Source organism: Globicephala melas, chromosome 20, assembly GCF_963455315.2.
Source record: "Globicephala melas chromosome 20, mGloMel1.2, whole genome shotgun sequence".
Taxonomy (NCBI): Eukaryota; Metazoa; Chordata; class Mammalia; order Artiodactyla; family Delphinidae; genus Globicephala; species Globicephala melas.
In genome coordinates this window covers 16,900,206-16,925,024 of record NC_083333.1, presented here as the reverse complement: position 1 = coordinate 16,925,024, position 24,819 = coordinate 16,900,206, and the positions used below count along the sequence as shown (strand labels likewise).

Genomic DNA, 24,819 nt, shown 5'->3' with positions numbered 1-24,819 from the left:
CATAGATATTTGAAATGAGGTTTTTGGGACATATTGATTTTTCAAACTATCTCAAAGCTTTTCTTCAGACAAAAAATAAACACACCAAACCAGAAAAAAACAGAAGCCGTGACAGCTCACTTTAAAATGGCAAGTAATACAACTTTAGCTGGGAAAAATATCCTTTATAAATATTAGTCTATATTAAATTGTAAATTTTCAATAATCAGGCTCCATTAAAAAAACAAAATCTAGTTTAGTAGCTTAGTCAAATTGCAGTATTCTATTTTGATATATATATTTTTAAGACATGGGCTGCAACCTGATTTTTAGAGACCTGTTCAATAATAGCATATCATCTGGAAGATAAGTGTAATTTAATTCATGCACTTCAGCGTTTTATTCACCTAAAACAAATAGGTTGCTATTTAATATTGACGATTTTATTAACTCAGAGCATCTGGGAAAACACTTATGATTAGGTTAATTTATGTTATATTTTCCCCTCAACTTGTAAAAGATTAATCAACCATTTTATGGTCTAATTTAGATGCCTAATTGAAAACAGAGTCCAACACATGGTACACTGTCTTGCTAATAAATCTTGACAGCTTTGTAACATGATGGTTTGTATTTCAAATTGTTGCATATAAATGTAGATTTTTGATCTTCACCCAGCAGCCTGAAGTGAGCTGCATACTTGATTTAAACTCCTGGACTGAAAAAATGCAATTACTTCAAAAAGGATTATCCCCAATCAGATCTTATCTTAAATTTCCCTTAGGGAAGACTGAAACAGTCTTTGCCACCAAGTTTTTAGAAATAGAGTAGGAAAAGAGGGGAGAAATTAGTTTTCTCAGCATTTGTTAAATTTAAAATGTAGGGAAAGTTCTCTTTTGAGACAGAGATTTCTAAAGTCACTGGGTTTCAGATTCTAATTCTAAAGAGCTCTATCCAAGTGTTAGTTGTAATTTTTGTAATTGTCTTCTGGTTAATAAATACAAGTTTTCAGTCTTGATTTGAAGCACTGTACTTTTTTAAATGAATAAATTCATTCCAAGAGCTTTTGGAACATCTCATTTAACCCTGTATTCTCCCATGTCTCCCAGCCTTAAAAAGGACACATAGAAGAGAATAAATTTCCTCTCGGTGGGGACCCTTGCCATGTTTTCTCAGCCTTTATACTTGAGGATATTTTTGTCATTTTAATGACTCCATTGATTCTCACTGTCCTGTGCAGGCAGAGAAAGGAAACTGCCACAGTGATGTAATTATCCTCACTCTGGTTATAAACTAACTTTGGATGCCCTCACTATCCTGTTCTGGAGCTGGTCTTCTTTTAAAGTAAATGACAAAGTGAGCAACCTTCACTGAGATCACTGGAGGTGCAATAGAAAACTCAAAAAAAAAAAAAAAAAAAAACCCAAAAAACAAAGAAACCCCAACAACTCAGTTTTGAATTCATCATTTATGACCAACATCACGTTCTGTCATTTAAGCAAGGGAGAATGGCCCAGAGTGACCTCTGGAGCAGGACTGCCTGGGTTGGTGTATCAGCTTTGCCACTTTCTAGCTGTGAGATCCTGGGCCAGTAGCTTAACCTCTCTGGGCCTGTGCTTCTTCATCTGTAAAAGTACCTACTTCACAGGATGGTAATGAGGATTAAATCTGCTAATCCTGTAAAACTTGAAACAGTGCCTGGCACATAGAGAAAACACTCAGTAAGTGTTAGCTACCAAGATGATTAAACCACACACACACACACACACACACACACACACACACACAGCACCTTTTTTTCATGTGGCCACAGCATTAAAGTGTCAGCTTAGTTTGTACAACCAAAAATGGAAAGGAGAGTCAAAGTGGGAAAGGAGTTTCTGCCACTGTAAAGTCTAAGGAATATTTCTATACAAAAAAATAGTAATTCCACAATATTTGGCTAAAGTAAATCTCAAACTGAGGTCATTAAATTTGTGAAAATCTACCAAACTTAAGCCAAATCAAAAAGAGAAACTTATTAAAGAAATGTATATACTTCATTTTAGACCATTCAGAGTTTAAATCAATGTTGAATGCCTAAATGTACCGGGTGGGTGTTTCTCCATCTTGGTATGTGTGAGGTTCTCCTGAACCTGTTTGTCGTTTCTCAGACACCATCACCCCCTGCAACAGAAGGTAAGGGCCAGTTTAAACGGAAGTCCTCATAAGCCACTCCGTGGGGTCCTCGTAAGTACCTGCTCAGTTTGGGAGGCCTGATTCAAGAGTGAGCTGGATGATGAACTGGAAAAGTAAACCCGGAAGAGTTTTCGTCCCAGACTAAAACAAACACGGGTTCCAGGGCTGATGGACCGTCTGATTTTTGCAGCGGGGGAAGGCAGCGGCAAACCGCCCACCCTCTGGCCAGTGGCGGGTCAGCTCCGCGTGGCCACCACGATAGGCTCCATCCCACCGCGATCCGTCCCTTTGGGGCTGATGGCGTCTAGTTCTGCCACGTGGAAGGAACTACAATCAACTGGGGAGACTTCAAGCAAATCCGCTCAGGCCCTGGGTTACTGGTTAGGCCCGGAGCCGGGCTGTGTATCAGTCGATGAAATTTACTAATCACTCGTTCAGACATAGGCAAGATCTCATTCTCCAGCCGACGACGACGCTGACCCTCGGATTCAACCATCCGTGCCCGTAGTTGTTTAACGCCTTCAAGATGTCTCTCCTGTCTCCTATTTTCTAGCGTCGAGGACTTGCTTTAACTACTTGTTTCTGAACTGCAACTCTGGCTAATTACTATTTATACCCTTCTCCAATCTGCTGCCTGATTGCACAGATGAAGCCGAGCAGCGCACCTCTGGCGAGCAGCTGGGCTGGGCCCCGCGGACTGAACTCTGGGCGGGGGGGGGAAGGGGGGAGGAGGGCGAAGGGTGCTCCCTAGACACCGGATTTTAGGAAAAGCCTTCTGGGTCAGGCTTCTTCTCCGGTGTGTCTGTTTTTCAAGTTAAAACGGCCGCCTTCAAAATAATTAAGTCCACACATTTGCCCAGACATCCAGAATATCTAAATTATTTTAGAAGTTGTAATTAAGCAGATGGCATTGAAAAGATTCTTTTATTCTTTTTTCCTTAAAACAAAAACAAAAAACCACTAACCCTGCGGCCACGCCCGGCGCGGCTGGAGCTGCCCGGGATCGCAGCTCTGCGGGCGAGACGCTGCGTCTGCAGTTCGCTCCTCCAGCCGCGCGCTCCGCGGGGTCACCGCCGCGGGCCCTGGGCCTCCGGGCCCAGACAGTCCGGATCATCAGGGTAGGGAGGCGGCTCGGGAGGAGGATGCACTTCCCGCTCCCCGCGGCCCGGCCAAGCCCCAGCGCCCCCCAAGCCCAGCCGCCTCGCGGGCCGCGATGCGAGCGGCCCCGGGCGCCGGTCCCGCCCGCCCGAAGCTCCCGGGCTGCGCTCCCCGCTGCAGGCGCGCCGCTAGCCTTTCCAGGGCGACTTCGTTCTTTATTCTGCGTTGTTGAGTCGATCAGAAGGAACGTGGCAGGTGGAGGGCGGCCGCCTAAGAGACTGCGCGAATCTGCCTGTGGTGACTTCCACTGCCCAACCCAGGTGCTTCTAGAACCGCCCGACATTAAGGATTCAGTTCTTTTCCTGCCAGTTCCTCCCAGGCCGGCCCCCACTACGTCTGATCTCGGAAAATCCCCGGCTGCCTCCGGCCTCCGGTGGGTTCTACCTGGACGGGCGCTAGTTACAGCCTGACGTCCCGGCCCCCGGCATCGTCATCCGAGGAGGAGGATTGGTGGTGGCAGAAATGACAACAATACGATCGATGACAATAGCTGGCAATTAGAGAGGCCCCCATCTGCCAGCCAGGCAGGCACCTGACCCGCGCGTCGGAGAACCGGGCCGCCCATTGCACAGGTGAGAGCAGTGAGGCCCGCGCGACAAGCCAGCTGCCAGGGCCGGGACGTGGACCCAGGCTCGGGCTCCAGAGCTCGAATTCGCAACAACCGGTGTCGAGGGCCCGGGGACAGTGGGAAGGGTGACTGTCACAGCTGGCTAAACCTCGAGACTTGGGCAACTCCTGACAATAATAAAAACATTAGGACAAAAGGGAGGGGGAGGGCGAGGCTGGGAAGAGAGCGGTTTTAATCCGCTCGGTCAGCCCCCTTTTATCCTCCAAGCTCTCCCGGTCCCCAAAGAGGGGCTGCGGGCAGGGAATGGGGTTTGGTTCGACTCTCCCCTTTTGTTTTCCGAAGTCTCCACCCTCTTGGAGGCTAACTGGGCCTGGAGGGGTGCCGGGGGCTAGAGGAAGTCACGTTTGCGGGGCTCGGAGATGGTGACCGGGGAGAAGGGGTGGGGGCCGGTGGCCTGGCCCCTGGTTGGCGACGGGATTTCCCAAGGCCCGAGTCTGGACCGCGGGCCCACCCGCGCCTCACCGGAAACTCGAGCGACCCCACAGCTCACCCCAAAGACTGCGGGAAGCCTTGAGCAGGGGTCGTGATTATGACCCCGAGGGGCCGCTGTCCCTTTGGAACCGAACCCACAACCCGACCGTAGAACCGACTTTACAGAAGCCCCGACCTCTGGGCAACCCGCATTTCTCAATCAATGGGCCCCGAATATTCTTTGCACCCTTTAGTGTCAAGGGCCCGCGGAGACACGCCTCCCTGCCCTGGCTCTCTCAGCACCCCGGCCTGGGAGGCGGAAACGGGAGGGCCGAGCCCCAGGCGCCGCTAAGCCTTCAAAGCCGCGCGCCTCCCGCCGGCTGCAGTGCGCGCCTTTGCCCGACAGGGACCAGCACCGCTCCACGCGCCACGCGCCCGCTGGCTCACCCTCCGGAGCCCAGGCTGCCCGGCCGCAAGCCGGTCTGACCCCCTTCGGAAGGTGAACAGACTCCCCTTGGCCTCCGCAGGACGGCGTTGCTCTCACCCCATCCCCATCTGGGCAGCAGAAGCTGCTCTAGAAGTTGGTCTGGGGCGGAGACGGCGACCGGCGGGGCGCAGACCGTCCCGGATCCGAGAGGAAAAATAAAATGCGAGCGACGCTGGCTGGATTCGTCTGGGCCGCGGCCACAGTTAGAGGGTCGCGCGCTCCCCTGAACACCGTCGCAGTCACTGCCCTCCTTCTTTAAGGAGAGATCGCCCGATTAATCTTTGGGCACCGTGGGCCGCTGAGCCCCCAGAGCTCCTCGAGAAGTTTCTCCGGACTGTGGTGAGAGCGGAGCCCAGCGCACCCCGTACGTACCGCGCTGCAGGCCAGCACCGCGCGGTCGTTGCTCGGCCCCTCCCGGACCCCGGTGGTCCGAAGCTGTACCCTTGTCACTTCCACCAGCACATGCCACGTCTCCCTCCTCTGCCCGTCGGGATCGCGGCTGGCGCCCCAGGCCCCAGACCTGGCCCTGCCGGGGAAACTCACCGGTACCAGGCGAGGCCCTTGTCGTAGCTGCGGTCGAAGAAGTGGGGCTCGGCGCCCACGGCGCGCACGTCGGGGTGCACGCGCAGGAACTCGAGCAGCGCCCGCGTGCCGCCCTTCTTCACGCCGATGATGATGGCCTGCGGCAGCTGCTTGCTGCCCGACCCGCTGAAGAAGCTAGAGATGGGGCTGGGGGAGTCCGGCGCCTCGGTACTCTGCTCTTCCTGGCTCGCGGCGCCCTCGGCCGTCTCCCCGCCAGGAGCCAACTGGGTGGCTGGCGCCGCTGGGAACGGCAGCCTCGAGGGAGGTCCGTCGCGACCTGAGGCCAGGGCCGGCGGGGCGAGGGCGGCGCGGGACCCCGAGCCCAGCAGCAGCAACCCGGGCGCGGCGGCGCACGAGCCGGAGCACGAGTACAGGAACATGTAGAGCCAGATGCAGAGCATGGCGAAGAGCAGTGCGAGCTTCCTTCTCACCGGTGGCGGGGGCGGCGGCGGCTGCGGCAGAAGCCGGCCGGGGACATCGAGGCAGGATCGGCTGCCGCTCAGGCGCTGCCCCATGCGCTGCCCGCGGGCGCGGCGAGGGGCATGGCTCAGCACATGGCGCGGGTCCCGCCGGAGCCGTGAGCGCGGAGAGAGTACCCTGTACGCCGAGTGGTTCGGCTTATTGCCCCCGCGCGCCCGCGGCCGCCGCTGCTGCTGCTGCTCTTCCCCAGGTGGCGGCGGCAGCTGTAGCGGCGGCGGCTTTTGACATGCTGCCCGGAGGAGCCGCAACTGGAACGAAAGTCGGGTGGCGGCAACTGCTGGTCGGGGGCTGCGACGCCGCGCTCGGGGCCAGCAGAGCGCCTCACTCGCGCGCCCGGGCCCCTCCAAACGGTGCGCGCTGCACGGCCGCTCGCCGGGGCTGCCTTCCCGCGGTCCTGCGAACCGAGCCTTGACTGCTGCCCCGGCGCTTCCCCGCGGAGGCTGCGAAGTAGAACTGCGCAGGAAGAGAGCCGGGGACCCAGGCAGAGTGGGCGGGCCCGGCCACCGGGAGTGACGGGTCGCTCCACCTACCAGAAACACGGAGCACCATGCAAATCCAGCCGCTCCGCTGAGGGTTCGACAGCCAACCGGCTCACGGAACGTGGGGGTGTGGAAAGGGTTTGGAGCAGTGGAGAGCAGTCGGGGGTTGCTATTGGCTGAGACAAGGGGCGGGCTCCGAGGGGCGGAGCCAGGGGGCTGGTGACAGGAGCAGCTGGAAGGAAGGATGCTGCAGAGACCTAGCGCTGCGCCCCGGCTCCCGCGCGCACTTCCGCACTTGCTCCCCAAGAGCCAGCCTTGGCTGCAGTTGTCCCTGTGTGGGGACGCGAGTCCCCATCCAGATGTTTCGCGGGCGGGATCGTGGTGTGTGCGTGTGTTAGAAATAGGGAGGGCGGTGGAGGAGCGAGAGTCAGGCCGGAGATGCCCGCCCACCCCACGCCGGGATTCGGAGGGGGGGGGCCCTTCCGGGACTGGCACCGGTTTAGGAAGTTTAAGTGGAAATCGCTGTCAAACTTTTTTTTTTTTTTTTTCGGTACGCGGGCCTCTCACTGTTGTGGCCTCTCCCGTTGCGGAGCACAGGCTCCGGACGCGCAGGCTCAGCGGCCATGGCTCACGGGCCAAGCCGCTCCGCGGCATGTGGGATCTTCCCGGACCGGGGCACGAATCCGTGTCCCCTGCATCGGCTGGCGGACTCTCAACCACTGCGCCACCAGGGAAGCCTTAAGTCTTTCCTTCTTATTCTTTGCCAGGAGTTGATCTCTCTCCAGCTGCCGGTTAACTGGGGTCGGTGTAAACCATCCTCAGGAAAAATTCTTTCCTCGCTTCCGAAAGTGCTGAGGAAAGAAAAGTCGCGAGAAAGAAGGGAGAAATTAACAAGGAGTTAAAGGCTGGGGGAAATTTTCCTGGTCAAAAAGTGAGTGTGAAAGTCACGTGTAGAAAGTTTTGTCCGGATATGAGGGTGTTGAGGACGTTAGGTGAAGAAAATGTTCTCCCTTCCCATGAATAAATATCAAAGCCAACATTCGCCTTCATTTAGGAGACGGTTCGGTTTGCTGACCTGTTACATGAATTATTAGGTGGTGTTTTTTTTTTACCATCGATGTTTTTTTCTAAGGCAGACGTCAACTCGGAGCAAATCGATCCCCGAGTTGCACCTCAAGTCCACTCCAAGCCTGTCTCCCGGGTTTTCCTCCGCAAAGTGACCCTCCCGGTCGGGGCGGGGACCGAACTCTGCTGCATTCTTGCCCCGCGTTCCGGTTGGAAGCTCTGGTGCTCCAGTCACCCCGGTGGCACTCAGGAAGTTCTGGATGCCGGCGACCCGGAGGGGCCAGCGGGCCTCCCACGCCTGGCCCCGCGCGGTTCCGGGACAGAACGTTCCTTCCGATCCCGACCCCCGCGCGGCCCCCGGCTGAGCGCTGACCCCGCTACCTTCCCGGTCCGCGCGGGCGGCGGAACCACAAAGCCCCGGGCACCCTGCTGCGCTGTTCCCCCGCTGTCCCCTCTCGAGGTAGTGTCCCGAGTCCCGCAGTCCCGCCCCGGGCCCGGCTCCCCTCCGTCGGGAGCACACAGAGGAAGCCCGTAGGCCGTGAGCATCTCTGATCGAGAGAGGGGGCGGCGACCCGGGAGCGTTTGGGTGACCCTGCGGCCCCCCACTGGGCCCCCGCGCCCAGCTGTGCTCTGCGCGACCCCCTGGTAACTCTCAAGCCCAAGACATCTTCTTATAGAATGGCTGAGGGGAAAATAATTTAGGAGGAGGATTTCCTCCTCCTTTTATATTCGCAGGGAAATCTTTCCAGTCCTCTTTTCCCCTCTCCTTCTTCGGAAGTGATTTATCTACCGTTAGTTTTTTAATTACATTAACTTATTATAAGTTTATTTTAAACTTCTAAACCATGAGAATATATTTCTGAGCGTTAGCTTAGACGGACTTTTTTTTTTTTTAAGCGACAGGGAAAATGTTAGTGTCTCCGAAGGGTTTCTTCAAATTCACATTATCTCGGGGGGAAATGAAGTCCCTCCTATCCTGAGGCGGCTTAGAGTTTGTGGACTTCTGTGGATTTGGGGGGAGGGGAATAGTGGTTTATGATTTGTGCGTGTTCAGGCGAATTGTAGCTCCCACATGGCTAACTTCAGGCCTGGTTGGGTGTGAATGCCATGGTTTAAATTTTTTTGTTTTTTTGATAATCCTAACAAAAATGGTGTCTGTCCTGCGGGTTAGTAAAGTCCAGTGTAAAAGAAAAAAGAGTGAGAGAGTCCGCCGGCTATATTTAGGACTTCTTTTTCCGGGGGTGAAAGGAAGGAGAGAGAGGAAGCAAAGGCATGGGCATCGGAAATTGCCCGGAGAGTTCCGCGGAGCCCAGTGCTCCCCAGGCCAAGTCGCCGCCGAGGCCACCCGAGCGCGTTCGGCCCCGACCGCCCAGCAATCGGCAGCGCGCAGAGCTGGGCTCCGCGGCCTCACGCGCACGGTGATCCGGCAGTGAGCAGCGCCCGGCGGACCGTTACGTGGGGCGGGGCGGGGCGGGCGGAGCGGACCTGCACAGTGACCCCGCGCTCTGACCCTTCCGCCCACTCGCCTGGTCCGCTCGCTGCGCTCTGGAGCCCAGAGACGCGCCCCGAAATCTCCAGGCGTGGGGGCCGCTGCAGGTTCTGCGGAGGCGCAACCCGAGGCCAGCCTGTGCGGAGTTGGTGGCGAGGCTGACCGTGAACCCAGCTGGAGCCTCTGCCCCCAATCATGGCTCAGCAGTCAGGGGTGCCCCACGCCCGAGCCTGGCCGTCAGCACAACGCGGCCACCCAGACCCGGAGAAAGGGTTCCCTTGGATAAACTTATTCAGAAGTTTTGCCCTCGAGAAACCTGCAGAGGAGCGAATTGAATTTGAGCACAACTGTAGGGTTTATGTTTTCTTTCGGTTGGCTTGTTGCGCTTACCTAATGGGGTGCTCGCCTCGGGCCTCGGTCGGGTTAACGTGGCAGGCAGCCCCTCTCCCTCAGAAACGCACAGGCCGCCTCACGGGCCACCTCCTGTCCCTCTTCCCCCAGGTCCTGCTGCCCACGACCCCCGTCGGGTCACTCTCTGGCCCTAAAATTCCCCGCCTGTAGAGTAGGATACTTGAGCCGAAAGATGCCCAAGATCTCTTACGCCTGAAGGTTCTCTGGTTCTGGGCTCGAGCCCCCGCCGCTCCGCCCACCGACCCTCCAGCTCCCCCGGGGGCCGGCCCCCCAGCTGCCCGCCGCAAGGGTCGCACTTCCTGGGCTGCCTGAGCTGTTGGCCCGGAGCCCGGTTCCCGTCACCGAAACCCGTGTCCCCCCGCCACGACTCCGCAGCGAGGCGGGCCCCGGGTTGGCGACTGCAGGCTCGCTCCGCCCTGTGCCCCACGGCGCCCAGATGCCCGCCCGCAGGGGTCGCTCCGACGGCTGCGGCGGTGGGGAGAGGGTCGCGGCGCCCTAGCGCCCAGAGGAGGGAACCTGTCCCCGGCGCGCCCCGGACCCGCCCTCTCCTTGCGGGGAGCTGCCGGCCAGAGGCGGGCCTTTGCCCGGGCCCGCAGCTCAGGCTGGCCAGGCAGACGCGGGATCTGACACCGCGTGGCCTGAGGGCTCCGCCGAGAGGAAACCCTTTACCAGGCTGCGCTCCAGCTGCACCTCGGGGACCGTGTGCCCACCGGGCTTAGTTGGACACATCGCCTCGCGACGTCGCAGGCGCGTGGCCGTCTAAGAGGAGCCCTCTGCACATCACAGAAGAGGGATGATGGCTCTTGTCTTATGGATAAAAGAAGTTTGGTGCCCAGATTGCTTTGGTGGCTGGTGTCCAGAGGAGTCAAGGTCGTGTGCTGATTCCGGCTCCCTGGCCCTCGTGGCCCCCTGCTCTGGGCCCACAGCTTCCCTGGCCCTCGGCCAAGGGGCAGGGCGTGGTGGGGAGACTGCAGAACAGGTATTTATGCCCCAGGATCCCTCTCCGCTGGGTCATCAGAGGCTGGTGGCTTCCTGTCCGGCAAGACACAGCTCCTGCTGGGAAGTCCTCCCACACAGCCTTGCTGTCACCAGGTTCTGGAATGGCTGTCCGCCTGGCCTCTGCGGGCCTAGGGGGGTGGCGACACCTCCCCTTTCCAGCGTCAAGGCACATGCCCTCCCTGTGTTCTCCCCTCCAGCATCTTTTAAGTAGCTGCCACATTACCCAGCGGGAGTGTGCCCTGTCTTTCCTGCCAGGACTCTGACTTTGGTACGCCAGGGCTGCATTACTTTCTCTCATCTGGTTCCCAACCACTTACCGGCTGTGTGACTTTGAATAAGTTCCACACCTCTTCTGAGCCTGAGCTCCTCTCCTACAGAAGCCTTCAGCCCCCTCTTCCTCCCCTAAGCTCTCCTGGCCGTGGAAATGCAAGGCCAATCCTGCCTTCAACCTTCTGGGCCTGAGCTGCTGAGTTGCGGGAAGAGATGGTGCCTTAGGGATGGTTGGTCCTGCTTCAACTTCCCCACCACAGCCTTCCACGGGCACATAAGGGCGCAACTCTCCTAAATGTCCCCAGGAGGCCCACTTCCCCAGCTCCTGAGACAGTGTTTCTTACCTTTGATCCCTCCAGCATTTCAAAGCCTCTTTGAGAACGTAGATGCTGACGGGGATTGTCTACACCTTCCTACCACCAGACATCCACGCACATTAGCACTCACCCAACTCCTTCCTACCCCTCCTTCTTCCCTCTCGTTGCAGTGGAAGAAGCTGCGGGCCAGCCTGACACACAGTGACCCCCAGTACTGCTCTGGACCTCAGCCCTTCTCCCCTCCCGTCTCCTTGTCCCTGACACCAGTCTCTGCGGTGTGGACACGGATGTGCCAGCCAGACCCCGTTAGTGAAGGACGTGTTGCCCCAGCTGCGGGAGTGCTGTCAGCACACGGCCTCCAGCTGTCAGCACCTCCAGACTGAGGGCCGGAAGTCACGCCCCTTTCCAGGAGGGCCCCATCCAATGACGGAGCAGGGAGAAAAGGCCTGGTCGTCCCAGCAGGCTCCCGGCATCTCTGAGGGCTTCCTGCCCAGTTGGCAGAGGACGAGGGGCCCGTGTCACAGCTGGGATCAGCCCCTGCCCAAGCCTTCCCCCTCCCCTTCCTTCTACAGGTGTTGGTCCCAAGGGCATCGCCCAGGAACCCGACCTGACCTGTGTCCCTCCCTCCCTATGGTATGGTTCAAATCAGTATCCAAACACACTCCTATATATGTATATACACAGTGTGTATATACTTTATAATGCCAGTTATTCTTTTCTAAAAATATTTATTTATTCGGTTGCATCAGGTCTTAGTTGCGGCATGTGAACTCTTAGTTGTGGCATGCATGTGGGATCTAGTTACCTGACCAGGGATGGAACCTGGGCCCCCTGCATTGGGAACACGGAGTCTTACCCACTGGACCACCAGAGAAGTCCCATCTTTTTTTTTTTAAACAATGAACAGCTTATGCATACACTGAAAAATCTGTAAGAAATACAGAGTAGAGTATGACTCTCTAACCCAGATCCTCCAGTTTCTCTCTCCAAAGGCAACCACTGTTGCTAAACATTTTATGCAAATACAAGTAAACGAGTATATATTACTGTGTCTTTTTTTTTTCAAATGGGAGCATTAAGTAAATAGTAATGCCATGATATGGGTGATCATTCCATGTCAGTGTGTGTGTGTGTGTGTGTGTGTGTGTGAGTTTTTAAAAATGCTAACTATAGATAACTTCCATTTGAAAATGAAGGAATTATTGAAGTAATAAATGTCTCTTTATCCCTGGGAGTACAGTTTCCTAAAAGATTCTGCTAAAGTTAAGAAGAAAATAAAATAACTTTCTAAACTACATATCTTACTTCTAGACAGTATTTATTGACTCCTTGCTTTGAGAAATAATTAACACACTTATATTTGCTTTCACCCTTTCCAAGTTAAAAAAAAATTAACTAGTGTATACTTTATTTCATGTTGTCAAGAAGAACAGACATCAGAGGGCTCACACACACTCCCCCTTTCCTCCTTCCCACCCCCACTCCCACCAAGTGGGGACATGGCAGCAGGTGGCCGTCTGCAAGGCAGGGAGAGAATCTTCACCAGCCACTGAATCGCCCGTCATCTTGATCTTGGACTTCCCGGCCTGTTCCAGAACTCTCACAGTTCCAGGATGGTGAGAAAACAATGTCTGTCGTTGAAGCCAACCAGCGTATAGGATTTTGTCACGGCAGCTCGAGCTGACGAAGACACCCTGCTTCCCCCGGAGGTCAAATCCAGTGGACATGCTTCTGTCTGAATTTTCCATGAGGTCTAAGCGGCGTTAGATTGGGGTGACCATTGGGTCTTTCTTGACACTGCTCACAAGCCACCAGCGTTTCCCCAACACGCATATCAAACCCTCACCCTTTACCGCAGCTTACAAACCCCACCTGCTGCAGCTCTGCTGACCTTCCAGCTCACCTTGTTCTACACTCCAATGACCATGACAGCCCAGCCACACCGGCCTTTATCAACTTCTTCAATATCCCAAGTCCCCCCTCCCACACCCATCACGTGCCCTTTGCGCACGCTGATTCCTCTCCTTATACTGGCTCTTTCCCTCCTTTTTGCATGACTGGGCTCCTACTAATCCTTAGTTTTCGGTTTAAATATCACACCTTCAGAGCCCTTGTCTGATCATTTTATCAAAAGTAGGTCTTCTTCGAGCCCAGCTCCACTTTGTTTCTTCCCAGCACTTTCAGTAATTTATAACTGTTGTCGTTATTTTGTTTGTTCATTCACTGTATCACTGTACACCCCACCGCCCTTGGCTAGGAACATACTTGCTTTGTTTATCACTGAACACCTGGCATTGGGCCCCGGGTAGGCTTTCAATGTGTATTTGTTGAATAAATGAATTAGTCTGTAAGGACTGAATTAAAATGCATATAAGGTGTCTAATAACGTGCCTGACACATTGTACAAGTTTGGCAACGATTAAATTCCACCTCAGTGAGAATGAGGTTATTTCTACAAAGGTGCTAGGTGTTATTGGTGAAAATTTCAGCAAATTCCCATTGTTTTGGGAAGAGAAAATAGATACACTTTATGGAACCCTTGGAGCAGATTGCCTTAGGGTATTTTTTTTGTTTTGTTCTCTTTTTATTTTGAATTGTGGTAAAAATACATAACGTAAGCTTTACATCTTAACCATTTCCTAATGTACAGTTCAGTAGTGTCAGCTACATTGACACTGCTATGCAGCCGATCTCCTGAAATTGTTTCATCTTGCAAAACCGAAACTCTGCTCCCATTAAATAATGACTCCCTCTTCCCCCTCCCCGGCACCTGGCAACCACCATTCTACTTTGTCTTTCTGTGAATTTGACTACTGTAGGTACCTATTTAAGCAGAATCATACAGTATTTGACCTTTGGTGTCTGGCTTATTTAACTCAGATTATGTCTTCAAGGGTCATCCATGTTGTACCATGTGTCAGAATTTCTTTTCTTTTTAAGGATGGATAATATTCCATTGTATAAACCACATTTTGTTTATCTGTTTATCCATCAATGGACAGTGGAGTTGCTTCCACCTTTGGGCTATTATGAATGATGCTGCTACGAGCAAGGGTGTACCCGTATTTCTTCAAGACCCTCCTATCAATTTTTCTGGATATCTACCCAGAAGAGGAATTCCTGGATCCTACGGTAATTCTCTCGTTTCACTTTTTGAGGAACCGCCACCCCGTGTTCCATGGCAGCTATTCCATTTTACATTCCTACCAGCAGGGCACAAGAGTTCCACTTTTTCCACACCCTTGTCAACACTTGTTATATTATTTTTTCTGATAGCGGCCATCCTAATGGGTGAGCTCACTGTGTTTTTTTCTTTTTAATTTGCATTTCTCTAATAATTAGCGTGCTTTAGAGTACTTTTACACGTTTCTAGGATAACCTTTTTGTAGTTTATAGGCCCTGTTTATAGGATGGCAGAGTACCTGCCGCAACACAGATGGGGAATTTTCAGTCACTTCAACGTTTAATATTAAACGTAGAACCCAAATCCAGATTCCTTATCAATGCCCTTAAAATCCTGACCTATTTGTATTTTTCAACCATCAAAACAGGACCTTTTTTGTTTTTTTGTCCCACTTCTACCATCACAGCCGTAAAGGCTGACAGATATGCATCAGGTCTGTACTGAAGCCCACCTTCACAGACTGCTCCTTCCTTCAGGCAGAGAGAGACAGCATGGGGCTGCCCTGGGGGCGCAGTGGTTGAGAGTCCTCCTGCCGATGCAGGGGACGCGGGTTCGTGCCCCGGTCCGGGAAGATCCCACATGCCATGGAGCGGCTGGGCCCGCGAGCCACGGCCGCTGAGCCTGCGCGTCCGGAGCCTGTGCTCCGCAACGGGAGAGGCCACGACAGTGAGAGGCCCGCGTGCCAAAAAAAAAAAAAAAAAAAAAAAAAAAGAGAGAGACAGCATGTCTAGAAAATGGTAGAAACGGCACCCAGGAGTGCAAACATCCTATAGTCAATTGCTCAGGGGATTGAAAGCGCTTTTGAAGTAGCAGGTGGCAGCCTGAGAGCCTTTGAACCAGATCCTCCTTACTTATTGGCTAGAGAGGAATCCTGTTTTAATTGAAGAGAAAATCTTCAGAGGTATCTGGGGGCACCAGTGCTTCTTATAACTTATCTCCCAAAGGTCTGTGTACAGCTCTCAGGTATTTCAAACCGGTCCCTCTTCAAGTGGCGGGAAGTAACTGACTACAGTGTCGTGTGGACTCTAATGTCACATCCACTTCACTATGGACGCCTTCTCCTCTTCCATTTCCAGCCCTTCTTTTCCACTTTTCACTTTCTCCCTCTGGAGATCACCTCCATAACCTATTCCTCCTCTCCAATTCCCAACAGTCCACAAAGAGGCTGAAGTAACAGATAAGTGAGTTTCCCGTTGTCATAAACGCCACCGGCCATTTTCCTGGCTTTGCTAAGTGCATTACTGGAAAAACTGGCCTTAGGAGGAAGATGGGTTTCCTGTTGACTTCCATTAGCGCTTGATGAATTTCTTAACTTTGAGCCTTTGGGAAACCCGTTTGAAATAGGAACGCCTGGTGCTTTTTGTGAAGTAAGAGTATGAGTATAAAATAGTGATGCTGACTTCCACTGGCCACCCATGACAATTAGTTATGACATTGAAGGTGGGCTTTGTCTCCACAGCGGTCTGCCCACCTCTCAAAATTCCAGGGGCCAGTATCAGACTTTCAATCCCGTATCCATCTGAAAGGTGCAACAGCACAAAGGTGAATCTACCTAAGAAATGAGGTTGGTTTTTAAAACCCAGAGCTGCCTCTTACTTGGTTTCCCTAAGACTGTGTCCCGAGGAGGTTACCAGTAGGCTGAAAGTAACACACTGTTCTGGAGTAAAAGCTCTTTGTGGAAATTGTTTGACCATCAGTTCAATGAGTGTTTAACCTGCAGGCTCTGCTCTGCCCACCTTGATTAACTGCGCTCACCGACACTGATTTCTACCTGTCACTCTTCCACTCGAAGACTTTCCGTGGTTCTCGGTTGTGTGCACCTCACTCAACTCTGATTTCATCTGGACAAGGCAGTCTGGTTCTGTCACCTGCCATCCTAGGGCTCTTTGAAAAGTTACTAATGTCTCTGTGCCTCAGTTTCCGTCTGTAAAATGGGTTGGTAATGCTGTCAGGGCTGAGAGCAATGCCAGACCCGTGCTGGCATTAAAGGGATGCTAGCTCTCCTCATCACATGTAAATAAATGACTGTCACAGCCCTCTCCCTTGCCCCACTGCTCTCCTCTGTCCTGTAGCTCACGATGGCCCGTGATTCTCAGATGAAGAAGCGGAGAGGGGGCACCTTCCGAACCTCTGGGGCTGAAAACACACTCAGATGCACTCTCCCGCCCTCCACCCCCATGGGCATTCCCTCATGAGAATCACGTGAACCGCTCCTGTTCAGATACCCGTCCTGAAACTTGGCCGATAGTTTAGACCAAGCCTGGCCAGGTTAGAAAGGACTGAGAGGCTGAGTGAACAGGAAAGCAGCAGACGCCACTCTGGGCTAGTGGGGCGCTGTTGCCAGATCTCCCGATTTTTCCCAGCAAAGCTAGAAAACTGGATCTTGATGTGAAATTGCCTGCATTTTATATGTGAGGAGATTTAAAAAGTTACATGTTTGAAATAAAATTTAAGAATGGCCTTGGGGGTCATTAATATCTGAGCCAAACACAGGTAGTTCAGACGGAGGAAATCCAACTGCCAACCTCTGACCTTTACAAACCCCTGTTCCTTCCAGAGAGCTCCTGAGAGCAAGAGGACTTCTGACTCTTGTTTACAGACGCGAGCACTGATTTTCAGCAAAGCGAAGGTCATCTAAACCACAGCAAAAGGGGCCAGACAGAGCTTGATCCCCACTGCCGCCCTCCCCACCACGCAAGAGCCTCCCAATCCAGCCGCCTTTGGGGAGACGCCCAGACCGCCTGCGCATGGCTCATGTTCCCCTATTTATACACATCACCATCCATACACCAACTCTCCCACTTCGTGTAAACCCTCCTCCAACCCTGCCCTGGCGCCAGGCACCGTCCCAGACTAATAGTCGGTGGCCAACGAATTCTTGCTGCTCAAAGTAATTAAAGTAATTAAGCACGTTGGGTTACTGCATTAGAGTAATAGCTTACTTAATGGCCACTTAAATACTCTGTAACGTCAGTCTGTGGTCTGCTTTGGAGCCCCTAGATTATAAAGTAAGTGAGTTTCTGGATTTTTCACTAGCTCAAAGCCTTCGCTGATTCACATCTATTCATGCATTTATTTGGCCTTTCTTGAGCTACCCCTGTGGCTAGGCCCTGTGCTAGTAACAGAAATGCAGTCCATGCCTTCATACAGCTCACAATCTCCAGGACCATCCTGATAGCTTTAAGTGTAGATATTATAAAGGTATCTATTCATTATAAAAGTGAAAAGGACAGATTAATTTAATACATGGATACACAGGGGGAATTCGGTTGGAAACTGAGACAGCTGTACACAAGGAATCTCTTCCCCCTCCCCAGGCCTCCTATCTGGTGGCTCAGAAACAAACAGTTATTTCCTAAAGCAACCGAGGAAGCCTGAATGATTCCTGCACAGACTTGGCACCAGAGGAGCAGAGATCCAGAAGAGACCTTGGTGAGCCTTTGCCCCACCCAGGAAGGAATTATTGACCTTTGAAGGCAGCATTTCATGACCTTCCATCTGTCTTTGGCCTCAAGGACTCCTGAGTATAAACACAGGTACTACCTAAGTAATGATTCAAGCAATTAGATCCCATTGGGTAATTCCAGAGAAAGTTTGTTTTGGTGAATTCAGGCTTGCCCTACAAGAAATAATAAAGGGACTCTTTCAGGTTGAAATGAGAGGATGCTGGAGAGCCACTTAAAGCTGGATAAACAAATAAAGATCTTTGATAAAAGTAAAAACATGGGCAAATATAGGAGCCAGTATTATTGTTATTTTCTACATGTTTTAAAAGACAAAGGCATAAAAATCAAAGTAATATGATGTTGGACACACAGTGTATAAAGATGTAGTTTGTAACAACAACAACATTAAAGAGGTGGGTAAGGAGCTGTATAAGAGCAGAGTGTGTGCTACTGAAGTTAAGTTGATAGCAATTAAAATTAGATTGTTATAACTTTAAGATTTTAAATGTATCATAGTAACCATGAAGAAAAGATCTATAAATATACACAAAAGTAAGTAAGAAGGAAATCAAAGTGTGTCACTATGAAAAAATCAACTAAACATAAAAGAAGGTAGCAATGGAGGAAGTGAGGGACCAAAAAATCTATAAGACATACAGAACACAAATAGCAAAATGGCAGATGTCCTTCCTTATAAGTAATTACATTAAATGTAAATGGATTAGACCTTCAAAAAGCAGATATTGGCAGAGTGGATAAAGAAAACGTTATCCAACTATGTGTTGTCCAGAAGAGCCTCACTTTAGATCTAAAGAAACAAATGAGTTGACAGTGAAAGAATGAAGATATTCTATGCAAATAGCTAAACCAAAAGAGATAGTGATATACTACCATCAGACAAAACAGACTTTAAGTTTAAAAACTGTTATAAGAGACAAAGGAGGACATTATATATTGATAAAAGGGTCAATTCATCAAGATGATATAACAATTAAAATCATATGTGCATTGAACAACAGACACCCTCCCCCCAAAATTTATAAAGCAAATATCAACAGAAGTAAAGAGGGTTATATAGTGATAGTTGGAGACTTCAATACCCCACTTTCAATAATGGATAGAATCGTCAGACAGATGATCAATAAATATGGAAATAGAGGATTTGAACAACAATATAAACCAACTGGACTTAATAGACATACAGAATACCCTACTCAACAGCAGCAGAATACATATTTTTCTCAAGAGCATGTGGAACATTCTTAGGATAGACTGTATGTTAGGTCACAAAACAAATCTTAATAAATTTTAAAAGACTGAATTCATGCAAAGTATCTTTTCTGGACACAATGGAATGAAACTAGAAATCAACGGTAGAAGCAAAATAGGAAATTTCACAAATATGTAGAAATTAAACAGCACATTCTCAACAACCACTGGGTCAAAGGTTAAATCATAAGGGAAACCTAAAGATACCTTGAAACAAATGAAAAAAAAAACACCAAAATGTACAGGATGCAGTGAAATTATCCCTTATTAATACTGATGCAAAAATCCTCAATAAAATAACAGCAAGTGAATTTAGCAGTATATTGAAAGGATTATACACCATGACCAAGCAGCATTTATTCCTGAAATGCAAGCGTGGTTCAAAATATGAAAATTAATCAGTGTAACACATTCCATTGATATAATGAAGGAAAACTAAAGATAGAACTACCATACGACCCAGCAATCCCACTGCTGGGCATATACTCTGAGAAAACCATAATTCAAAAAGAGTCATGTACCACAATGTTCACTGCAGCTCTATTTACAATAGCCAGGACATGGAAGCAACCTAAGTGTCCATCGACAGATGAATGGATAAAGAAGATGTGGCACATATATACAGTGGAATATTACTCAGCCATAAAAAGAAACGAAATTGAGTTATTTGTAGTGAGGTGGATAGACCTAGAGTCTGTCATACTGAGTGAAGTAAGTCAGAAAGAGAAAAACAAATACCGTACGCTAACACATATATATGGAATCCAAAAAAAAAAAAAATGGTCATGAAGAACCTAGGGGCAGGACGGGAATAAAGACGCAGATCTACTAGAGAATGGACTTGAGGACACAGGGAGGGGGAAGGGTAAGCTGGGACAAAGTGAGAGAGTGGCATGGACATATATACACTACCAAACGTAAAATAGATAGCTAGTGGGAAGCAGCCGCATAGCACAGGGAGATCAGCTCGGTGCTTTGTGACCACCTAGAGGGGTGGGATAGGGAGGGTGGGAGGGAGGAAGACGCAAGAGGGAAGAGATGTGGGGATATATGTATATGTAGAGCTGATTCACTTTGTTATATAGCAGAAACTAACACACCATTGTAAACCAATTACACTCCAATGAAGATGTTAAATATATATATATACATAATGAAGGAAAAAATTTTAAAAACACTCATGATCATCTCAATTGATGCAGAAAAAACATTTGACAGAATTCCACATAGTTTCATGATAAAAAGCACACAATCAACTAAGAATAGAAAGGAGCTTCTTCAACATGATAGAGGCTATATACATAAAGCCCACAGCTAACATCCTAACCCCAGCCCCTTCAAAGGGAACTCAGGGCACAGCTGTACAGAGTCGCAGCTTCATTCCTCTGGAAAACAAGGCATGAGGCGAGCAGCAGCATGCCAGCAATCTACTGGAGAGGCACAAGCCCACAGGGTGCAGACCAGCGGCCACGGGAAGTGAGGCCAGGGAAGGAGAGAGGAGAGGCTGTACTTTGTGGGCGACTTGGAGAAGAGCTTGGAAGAGGTAGGCAGGCTGGCTCGTTAGCCTTCTTTACTTTAATTTGATTTTATCTTTTTTTTTTCACTAGCCTTCTTCAGAAGAGTGGAAGGAGGTCCACAGGATGGGACGGGGGTTCATCTACCACTGCAGGGGGTTTCCTCCTTCTCTTGTCCCCCACTGGTCAAGGTCCATCAGTTGGGAGTTATTTCCTCAGGAGTCCCAGACCGCATCACCTGGCCCTTTGTTGGCTACAGCGAGCGGCCCCCGCGCCCGGCAGCATGCTGTGTTTTTCAGGTTTGGAAGCTGGAGAGGTGCAGGGGTCTGAGTGGTGGTCTCCCAAAAGGTATGTCCACCTGGAATTTGTGATGCAATTCTATTTGAATAAAGGGTCTCTACAGATGTAATTAAGGTAAGGATTCTGAGTTGAGATCGTCTTGGATCAGGGCGGGCCCTAAATCCAATGACAAGTGTCCTTAGAAGAGGATGACATGGAAGAGAGGCCAGTGAAGACAGAGGCAGAGCCTGGAGTTTTGCTGCCACGAGCTGAGGGATCCCCAGAAGCTGAAGGAGGCCAGGGGCCCATCCTCCACCGGAGGCTCGGGAGCCAGCCAGGCCTGCCCACGCTGGGACCTCCAGGGCTGCGAGAGGATAAACTTCGCTGCTTGAAGCCACCCAGTCTGTGCTCATTTGTTACAGCAGCTCTAGGAAACACATACCAACGAACACACCGATGGGGCTGTCCACAAAAAGACCGGGAAAGGAAGAGGGCCGCTGCAGAGATTCGAGGTGAGCAACCGTGTGTCCCGTCCAGCTCCTGCTGCAGACCCGTGTGGAGGGAACAGGGGACCTAGGGACGCAGGCCTGCTGGCAGGTGGAGGTGGGGTGTGAGGCTGGGGCTCAAGCCGGTGGGGAGGCTGAGGGCTGTCAGATCAAAGGGAGTCACCAGTTCATTAAAAACGGATGCTGTTGTCCATGAGGATGACGGCAGGGGATGTGAAGAGAAAAAGAGGGATAAACACAGGGTTGAGATGGTCTCGGGGGGAGCTGAGCTCTCGTGGGAAGGGGCTGTGGGCAGGGATTATCCAGCAAGTATTGAACAGATGAATGGCTGGAGTTTTAGGTGCTGATAATGACATTGAAAAATGTCCCCCAAAGATACCAGGCCCTACTCCCCAGAGGCTGTGACTATTACATAGCAAAAGATGTGACTAAGTTAAGGATGTTGAGATGGGTGGGCTAACCTGGATTATCTGGGTGGGATCTGGCTAAGGATGTACATGTCCTTCTAGGAGAGAGGTCGGGGGTGGGGGAGATGTCACACACACACACACACACACACGCACACACGCACACACGGGAGAGGGCTGTGTGAGAAAGGAGGCCGAGACTGGAGTGTGATGGTCATGAAGCCATAAACCAACGAACACCAGGAGCCACAAGCAGCTGGAGGAAGGAGGGAAGGGTTCTCCCCTAGGAGCTTCGGAGGGGGCTTACTCCTGTAGACACCCTGATTTCAGCCCTTGATACCGACCGACCTCAGACTTCAGACCTTTAGAACCGCGAGAGAACACATCTCTGTTGCTTTTAAGCCCCCCGGTGTGTGGCAACTCGTGACAGCAGCCCTAGGACGCTGATACAAATGGGGCGGAAGTCAGGGCTGATTTGGCCCTAAGTCATAGCTCCTGCAGGAAGGAGGGACCAGGAGAACTCAGGGGCACGTGCAGAGGAAAGGAAAGTGGAACGGACGACGATTCACCTCCATACACAAGTTCAGATGCTGTAGCAGATGCTGTTTGACGCCGTGAACTGTACATGCTCACCCCTGAAAAACGAGGACAGAAGTACGACGTATTGAACGCCCAGTACAGATTTCAGGAGGAAGCAGGGTGAGTAGAAGACCGGGGTCCCCTATAGGAGGCACTGTTGGGTGAAGATGAACTCAGGCGTCGAAACAGAAACAGAAAGGACCTGCGAGGAGGGGGGCGGTGGGAAAACAGAGCCAGACACCCTGCAGGGCAAACCGCGCGCACGCCCGTAACCCACACGCGGAAGCATCATCGTTCTGTTTCCAATCTTGCTCTACTTCAGAGCCGTGGGCTGTGTCTGCTCGAGGCCAGAACAGCTGGGCAATTCAGGAAAATCATTCGTCAGACAGTTCAGCGGGGCAGCACAGTACAGAGCAAAGCGCGTGAATTACTTTCTCCAGTCCCGTCCCCGAGCCTGCCTTACCAACTTCGGAAATGGCGGGAATCGTACCGCATCACAGATGGGAACTCGTAGAGGTGGCAACAGACCCCTGCCCGGGGGCAGACCCGAATTCAGACTTGGATCTGTCTGCCTCCTAAATGCATGATTTCTCCATCAGTGTGTGGAGGGAATGGATATATATGCTCTTTGAGATTTCTGAAGCAGTTGGCCTGAGATAAGACATGTGTCAGCATGACTAAGACACTTGAAAAGAGAGCGGGGAAATCTGTTGAGAGCCACCTCCCCATATTAGAGACCAGGGGGACCCATGGACCCTCTGAAATAGTTTGCAAAATTGTACAGGCATGTGTCCATTTGCTAGGTGGCAAGGGCCTCAACTCCTACACCTTAAAGTACGTCAATCTCGCTGCTCTAGACATAGGGCACCATGCCAGGCTCTGTGAGTAACCATCAGTCTTTCTAAATCTAATGCCAGTTGGCTGCCCCTAATCCACAGACAAAGACAGTGCTTTGGGAAGAGGCTATAAAACTGACATATACATATGTTTGTTTTACTTCTCAGCCCAGGCAACATCTGTCTGGGCAGCTCTGGTCACACGTAGGTATGATATAAAGATATAAAAGGTGCCCCCCAAAAGGAAACCCAGAAGTTACCAAGTCATTCACAGCTACATAAAGACTCTATCAAAATCCTTTAAAGCCTCGTGTCTACATGCCCTACTCATCTCCCTGAGCCTTTCTAAACTGCTAGGGGCCTTTCTCAGTGAGGTGACAAAGGTTAATTAACAGGGCGGCCCCCTCTACATCAGAGAAGCAGAGACAAGTAAGGGAGAGAAAGCTTGAGTCAGCGTGGGCAGAGATTTCATCCTTACACGTTTGTTCTGACAAAACCCCTCTGGATGAGCCTGGGTTCTCCAGAGGAACAGGACCAAGAGGACTGAGGGATTGGCTGGTTGATAGGAATTGGCTCCTGCAGTTACGGAGACAAAGTCCTAAGACCCGCAGTCGGCAAGCTGTTGACCCAGGAGAGCCGATGATACGGTCCAGTCTGCGTCTGGGAGCTGTGACCGGTGTCGTCCAAAAAGAGAAAAAGATTTCTGTCCGTGTCTGCTGAGATTGCTCACGTTCCTGCAGCTTAAGAACACCTGTTGGACTTCAAGGTGGGCAAGAGGCCCTGGGTCCATCCTGCTTCCCTTAACTCTCCTGGAAATGGAGCCAACCTTCCAGCCGCATCCATCTGGGAATCAGGAATTATAATCACTGAAGGGACCGTATCAGATCTCAAGTAATCAGGTGGGAAAATCCTAGTGGCCACCCTATAAATCTAGATCACAGGCGAGAGCTGAATACACCAGACGGTGGGCACTGGTCTGTGCTCTTGGGCAAGATGAACCAAGGGGCTCGATTCTAACCCGTGGTGTTTGCATGAAGATGTCCGTCCATCTGTGTTCACTGTCCTTTTGTCCATATGGGCACCAGGGTCAGGGCTTCTGGAGCACATTCCTTGGGGCTCCCAATGGTACCCCTGCGTAAAAGAGAAGCTGGGGGAAGGCAAAGTGGATGCAAGAGTAAGTAAAGGGACGGGGCTGTGGGACAGGCCCAGGGGTGGCCCAGGGTGGTGAGAGTAGCCTGAGACCCAGGGAGCCCCTCCGCAGAGGGGGCTGGCCACCTGGCCTCCTGCTGTGCCCAACAGCCAAGGTATTTTCAGCTTTTCGATGCTGGGGGCTGCGGGTCTATCCCTGGTCACGTTTGTCTCCAAGTGAAGTGGGTTCAGGGAGCAGATGCACCACCGTCCGAAGCGAGAGCCTGAAGGGGGTGGCCCTCTGCCTCTCCTGCCGCAGCCAGCCCAGAACTCGGCCGTAACACCCTCCTACTTCTCCCGAGACCCAGCTGATCACAGATCAGAACTGGCTAATCCTTTCCTCCCCAGCCGGCCCAGCCTCGGTGTGTCAGAGCTGCTGCCGGAACGCCGGATGCGTGAGTACAGACGGTAGCGCCTTTGATCTCCGAGCACGACGACATAGACTTATCAAATGTTTGCCTCTTTCTGCCTCTTCGAAAGGCTGATTTATAGGACGCAGCCTTAGCCTCCCTTCCTTTCTTGAAATATGAAGTGTTCGTGAATAGCCAGGGTAATATTTAACCTCCTGCCAAGGAGGCTTTCGCACTGACTAACAAATGCACGACATCCCCGCCAAATGGACCGCATCTGTTTGGGCTCCTCTTTTTGGGCTAAACAAATTAGCATTAAAATGCCTCG

The 24,819-nt window shown here is 51.3% G+C and overlaps 1 protein-coding gene across 1 annotated transcript in view; it reads right to left on the bottom strand.

Moving 5' to 3' along the window:
- LOC115855801 (heparan sulfate glucosamine 3-O-sulfotransferase 3B1) overlaps positions 1–6,334 on the bottom strand; it is a 34,927-nt gene extending 28,593 nt beyond the window's left edge. Inside the window, exon 1 of the mRNA XM_030861371.2 lies at positions 5,385–6,334. Within this exon, the coding sequence (XP_030717231.1) occupies positions 5,385–5,938 (554 nt within the window). The 5' untranslated portion in view covers positions 5,939–6,334. The remainder of the gene's footprint in view (positions 1–5,384) is intronic.
- Positions 6,335–24,819: the final 18,485 nt, after the last annotated feature.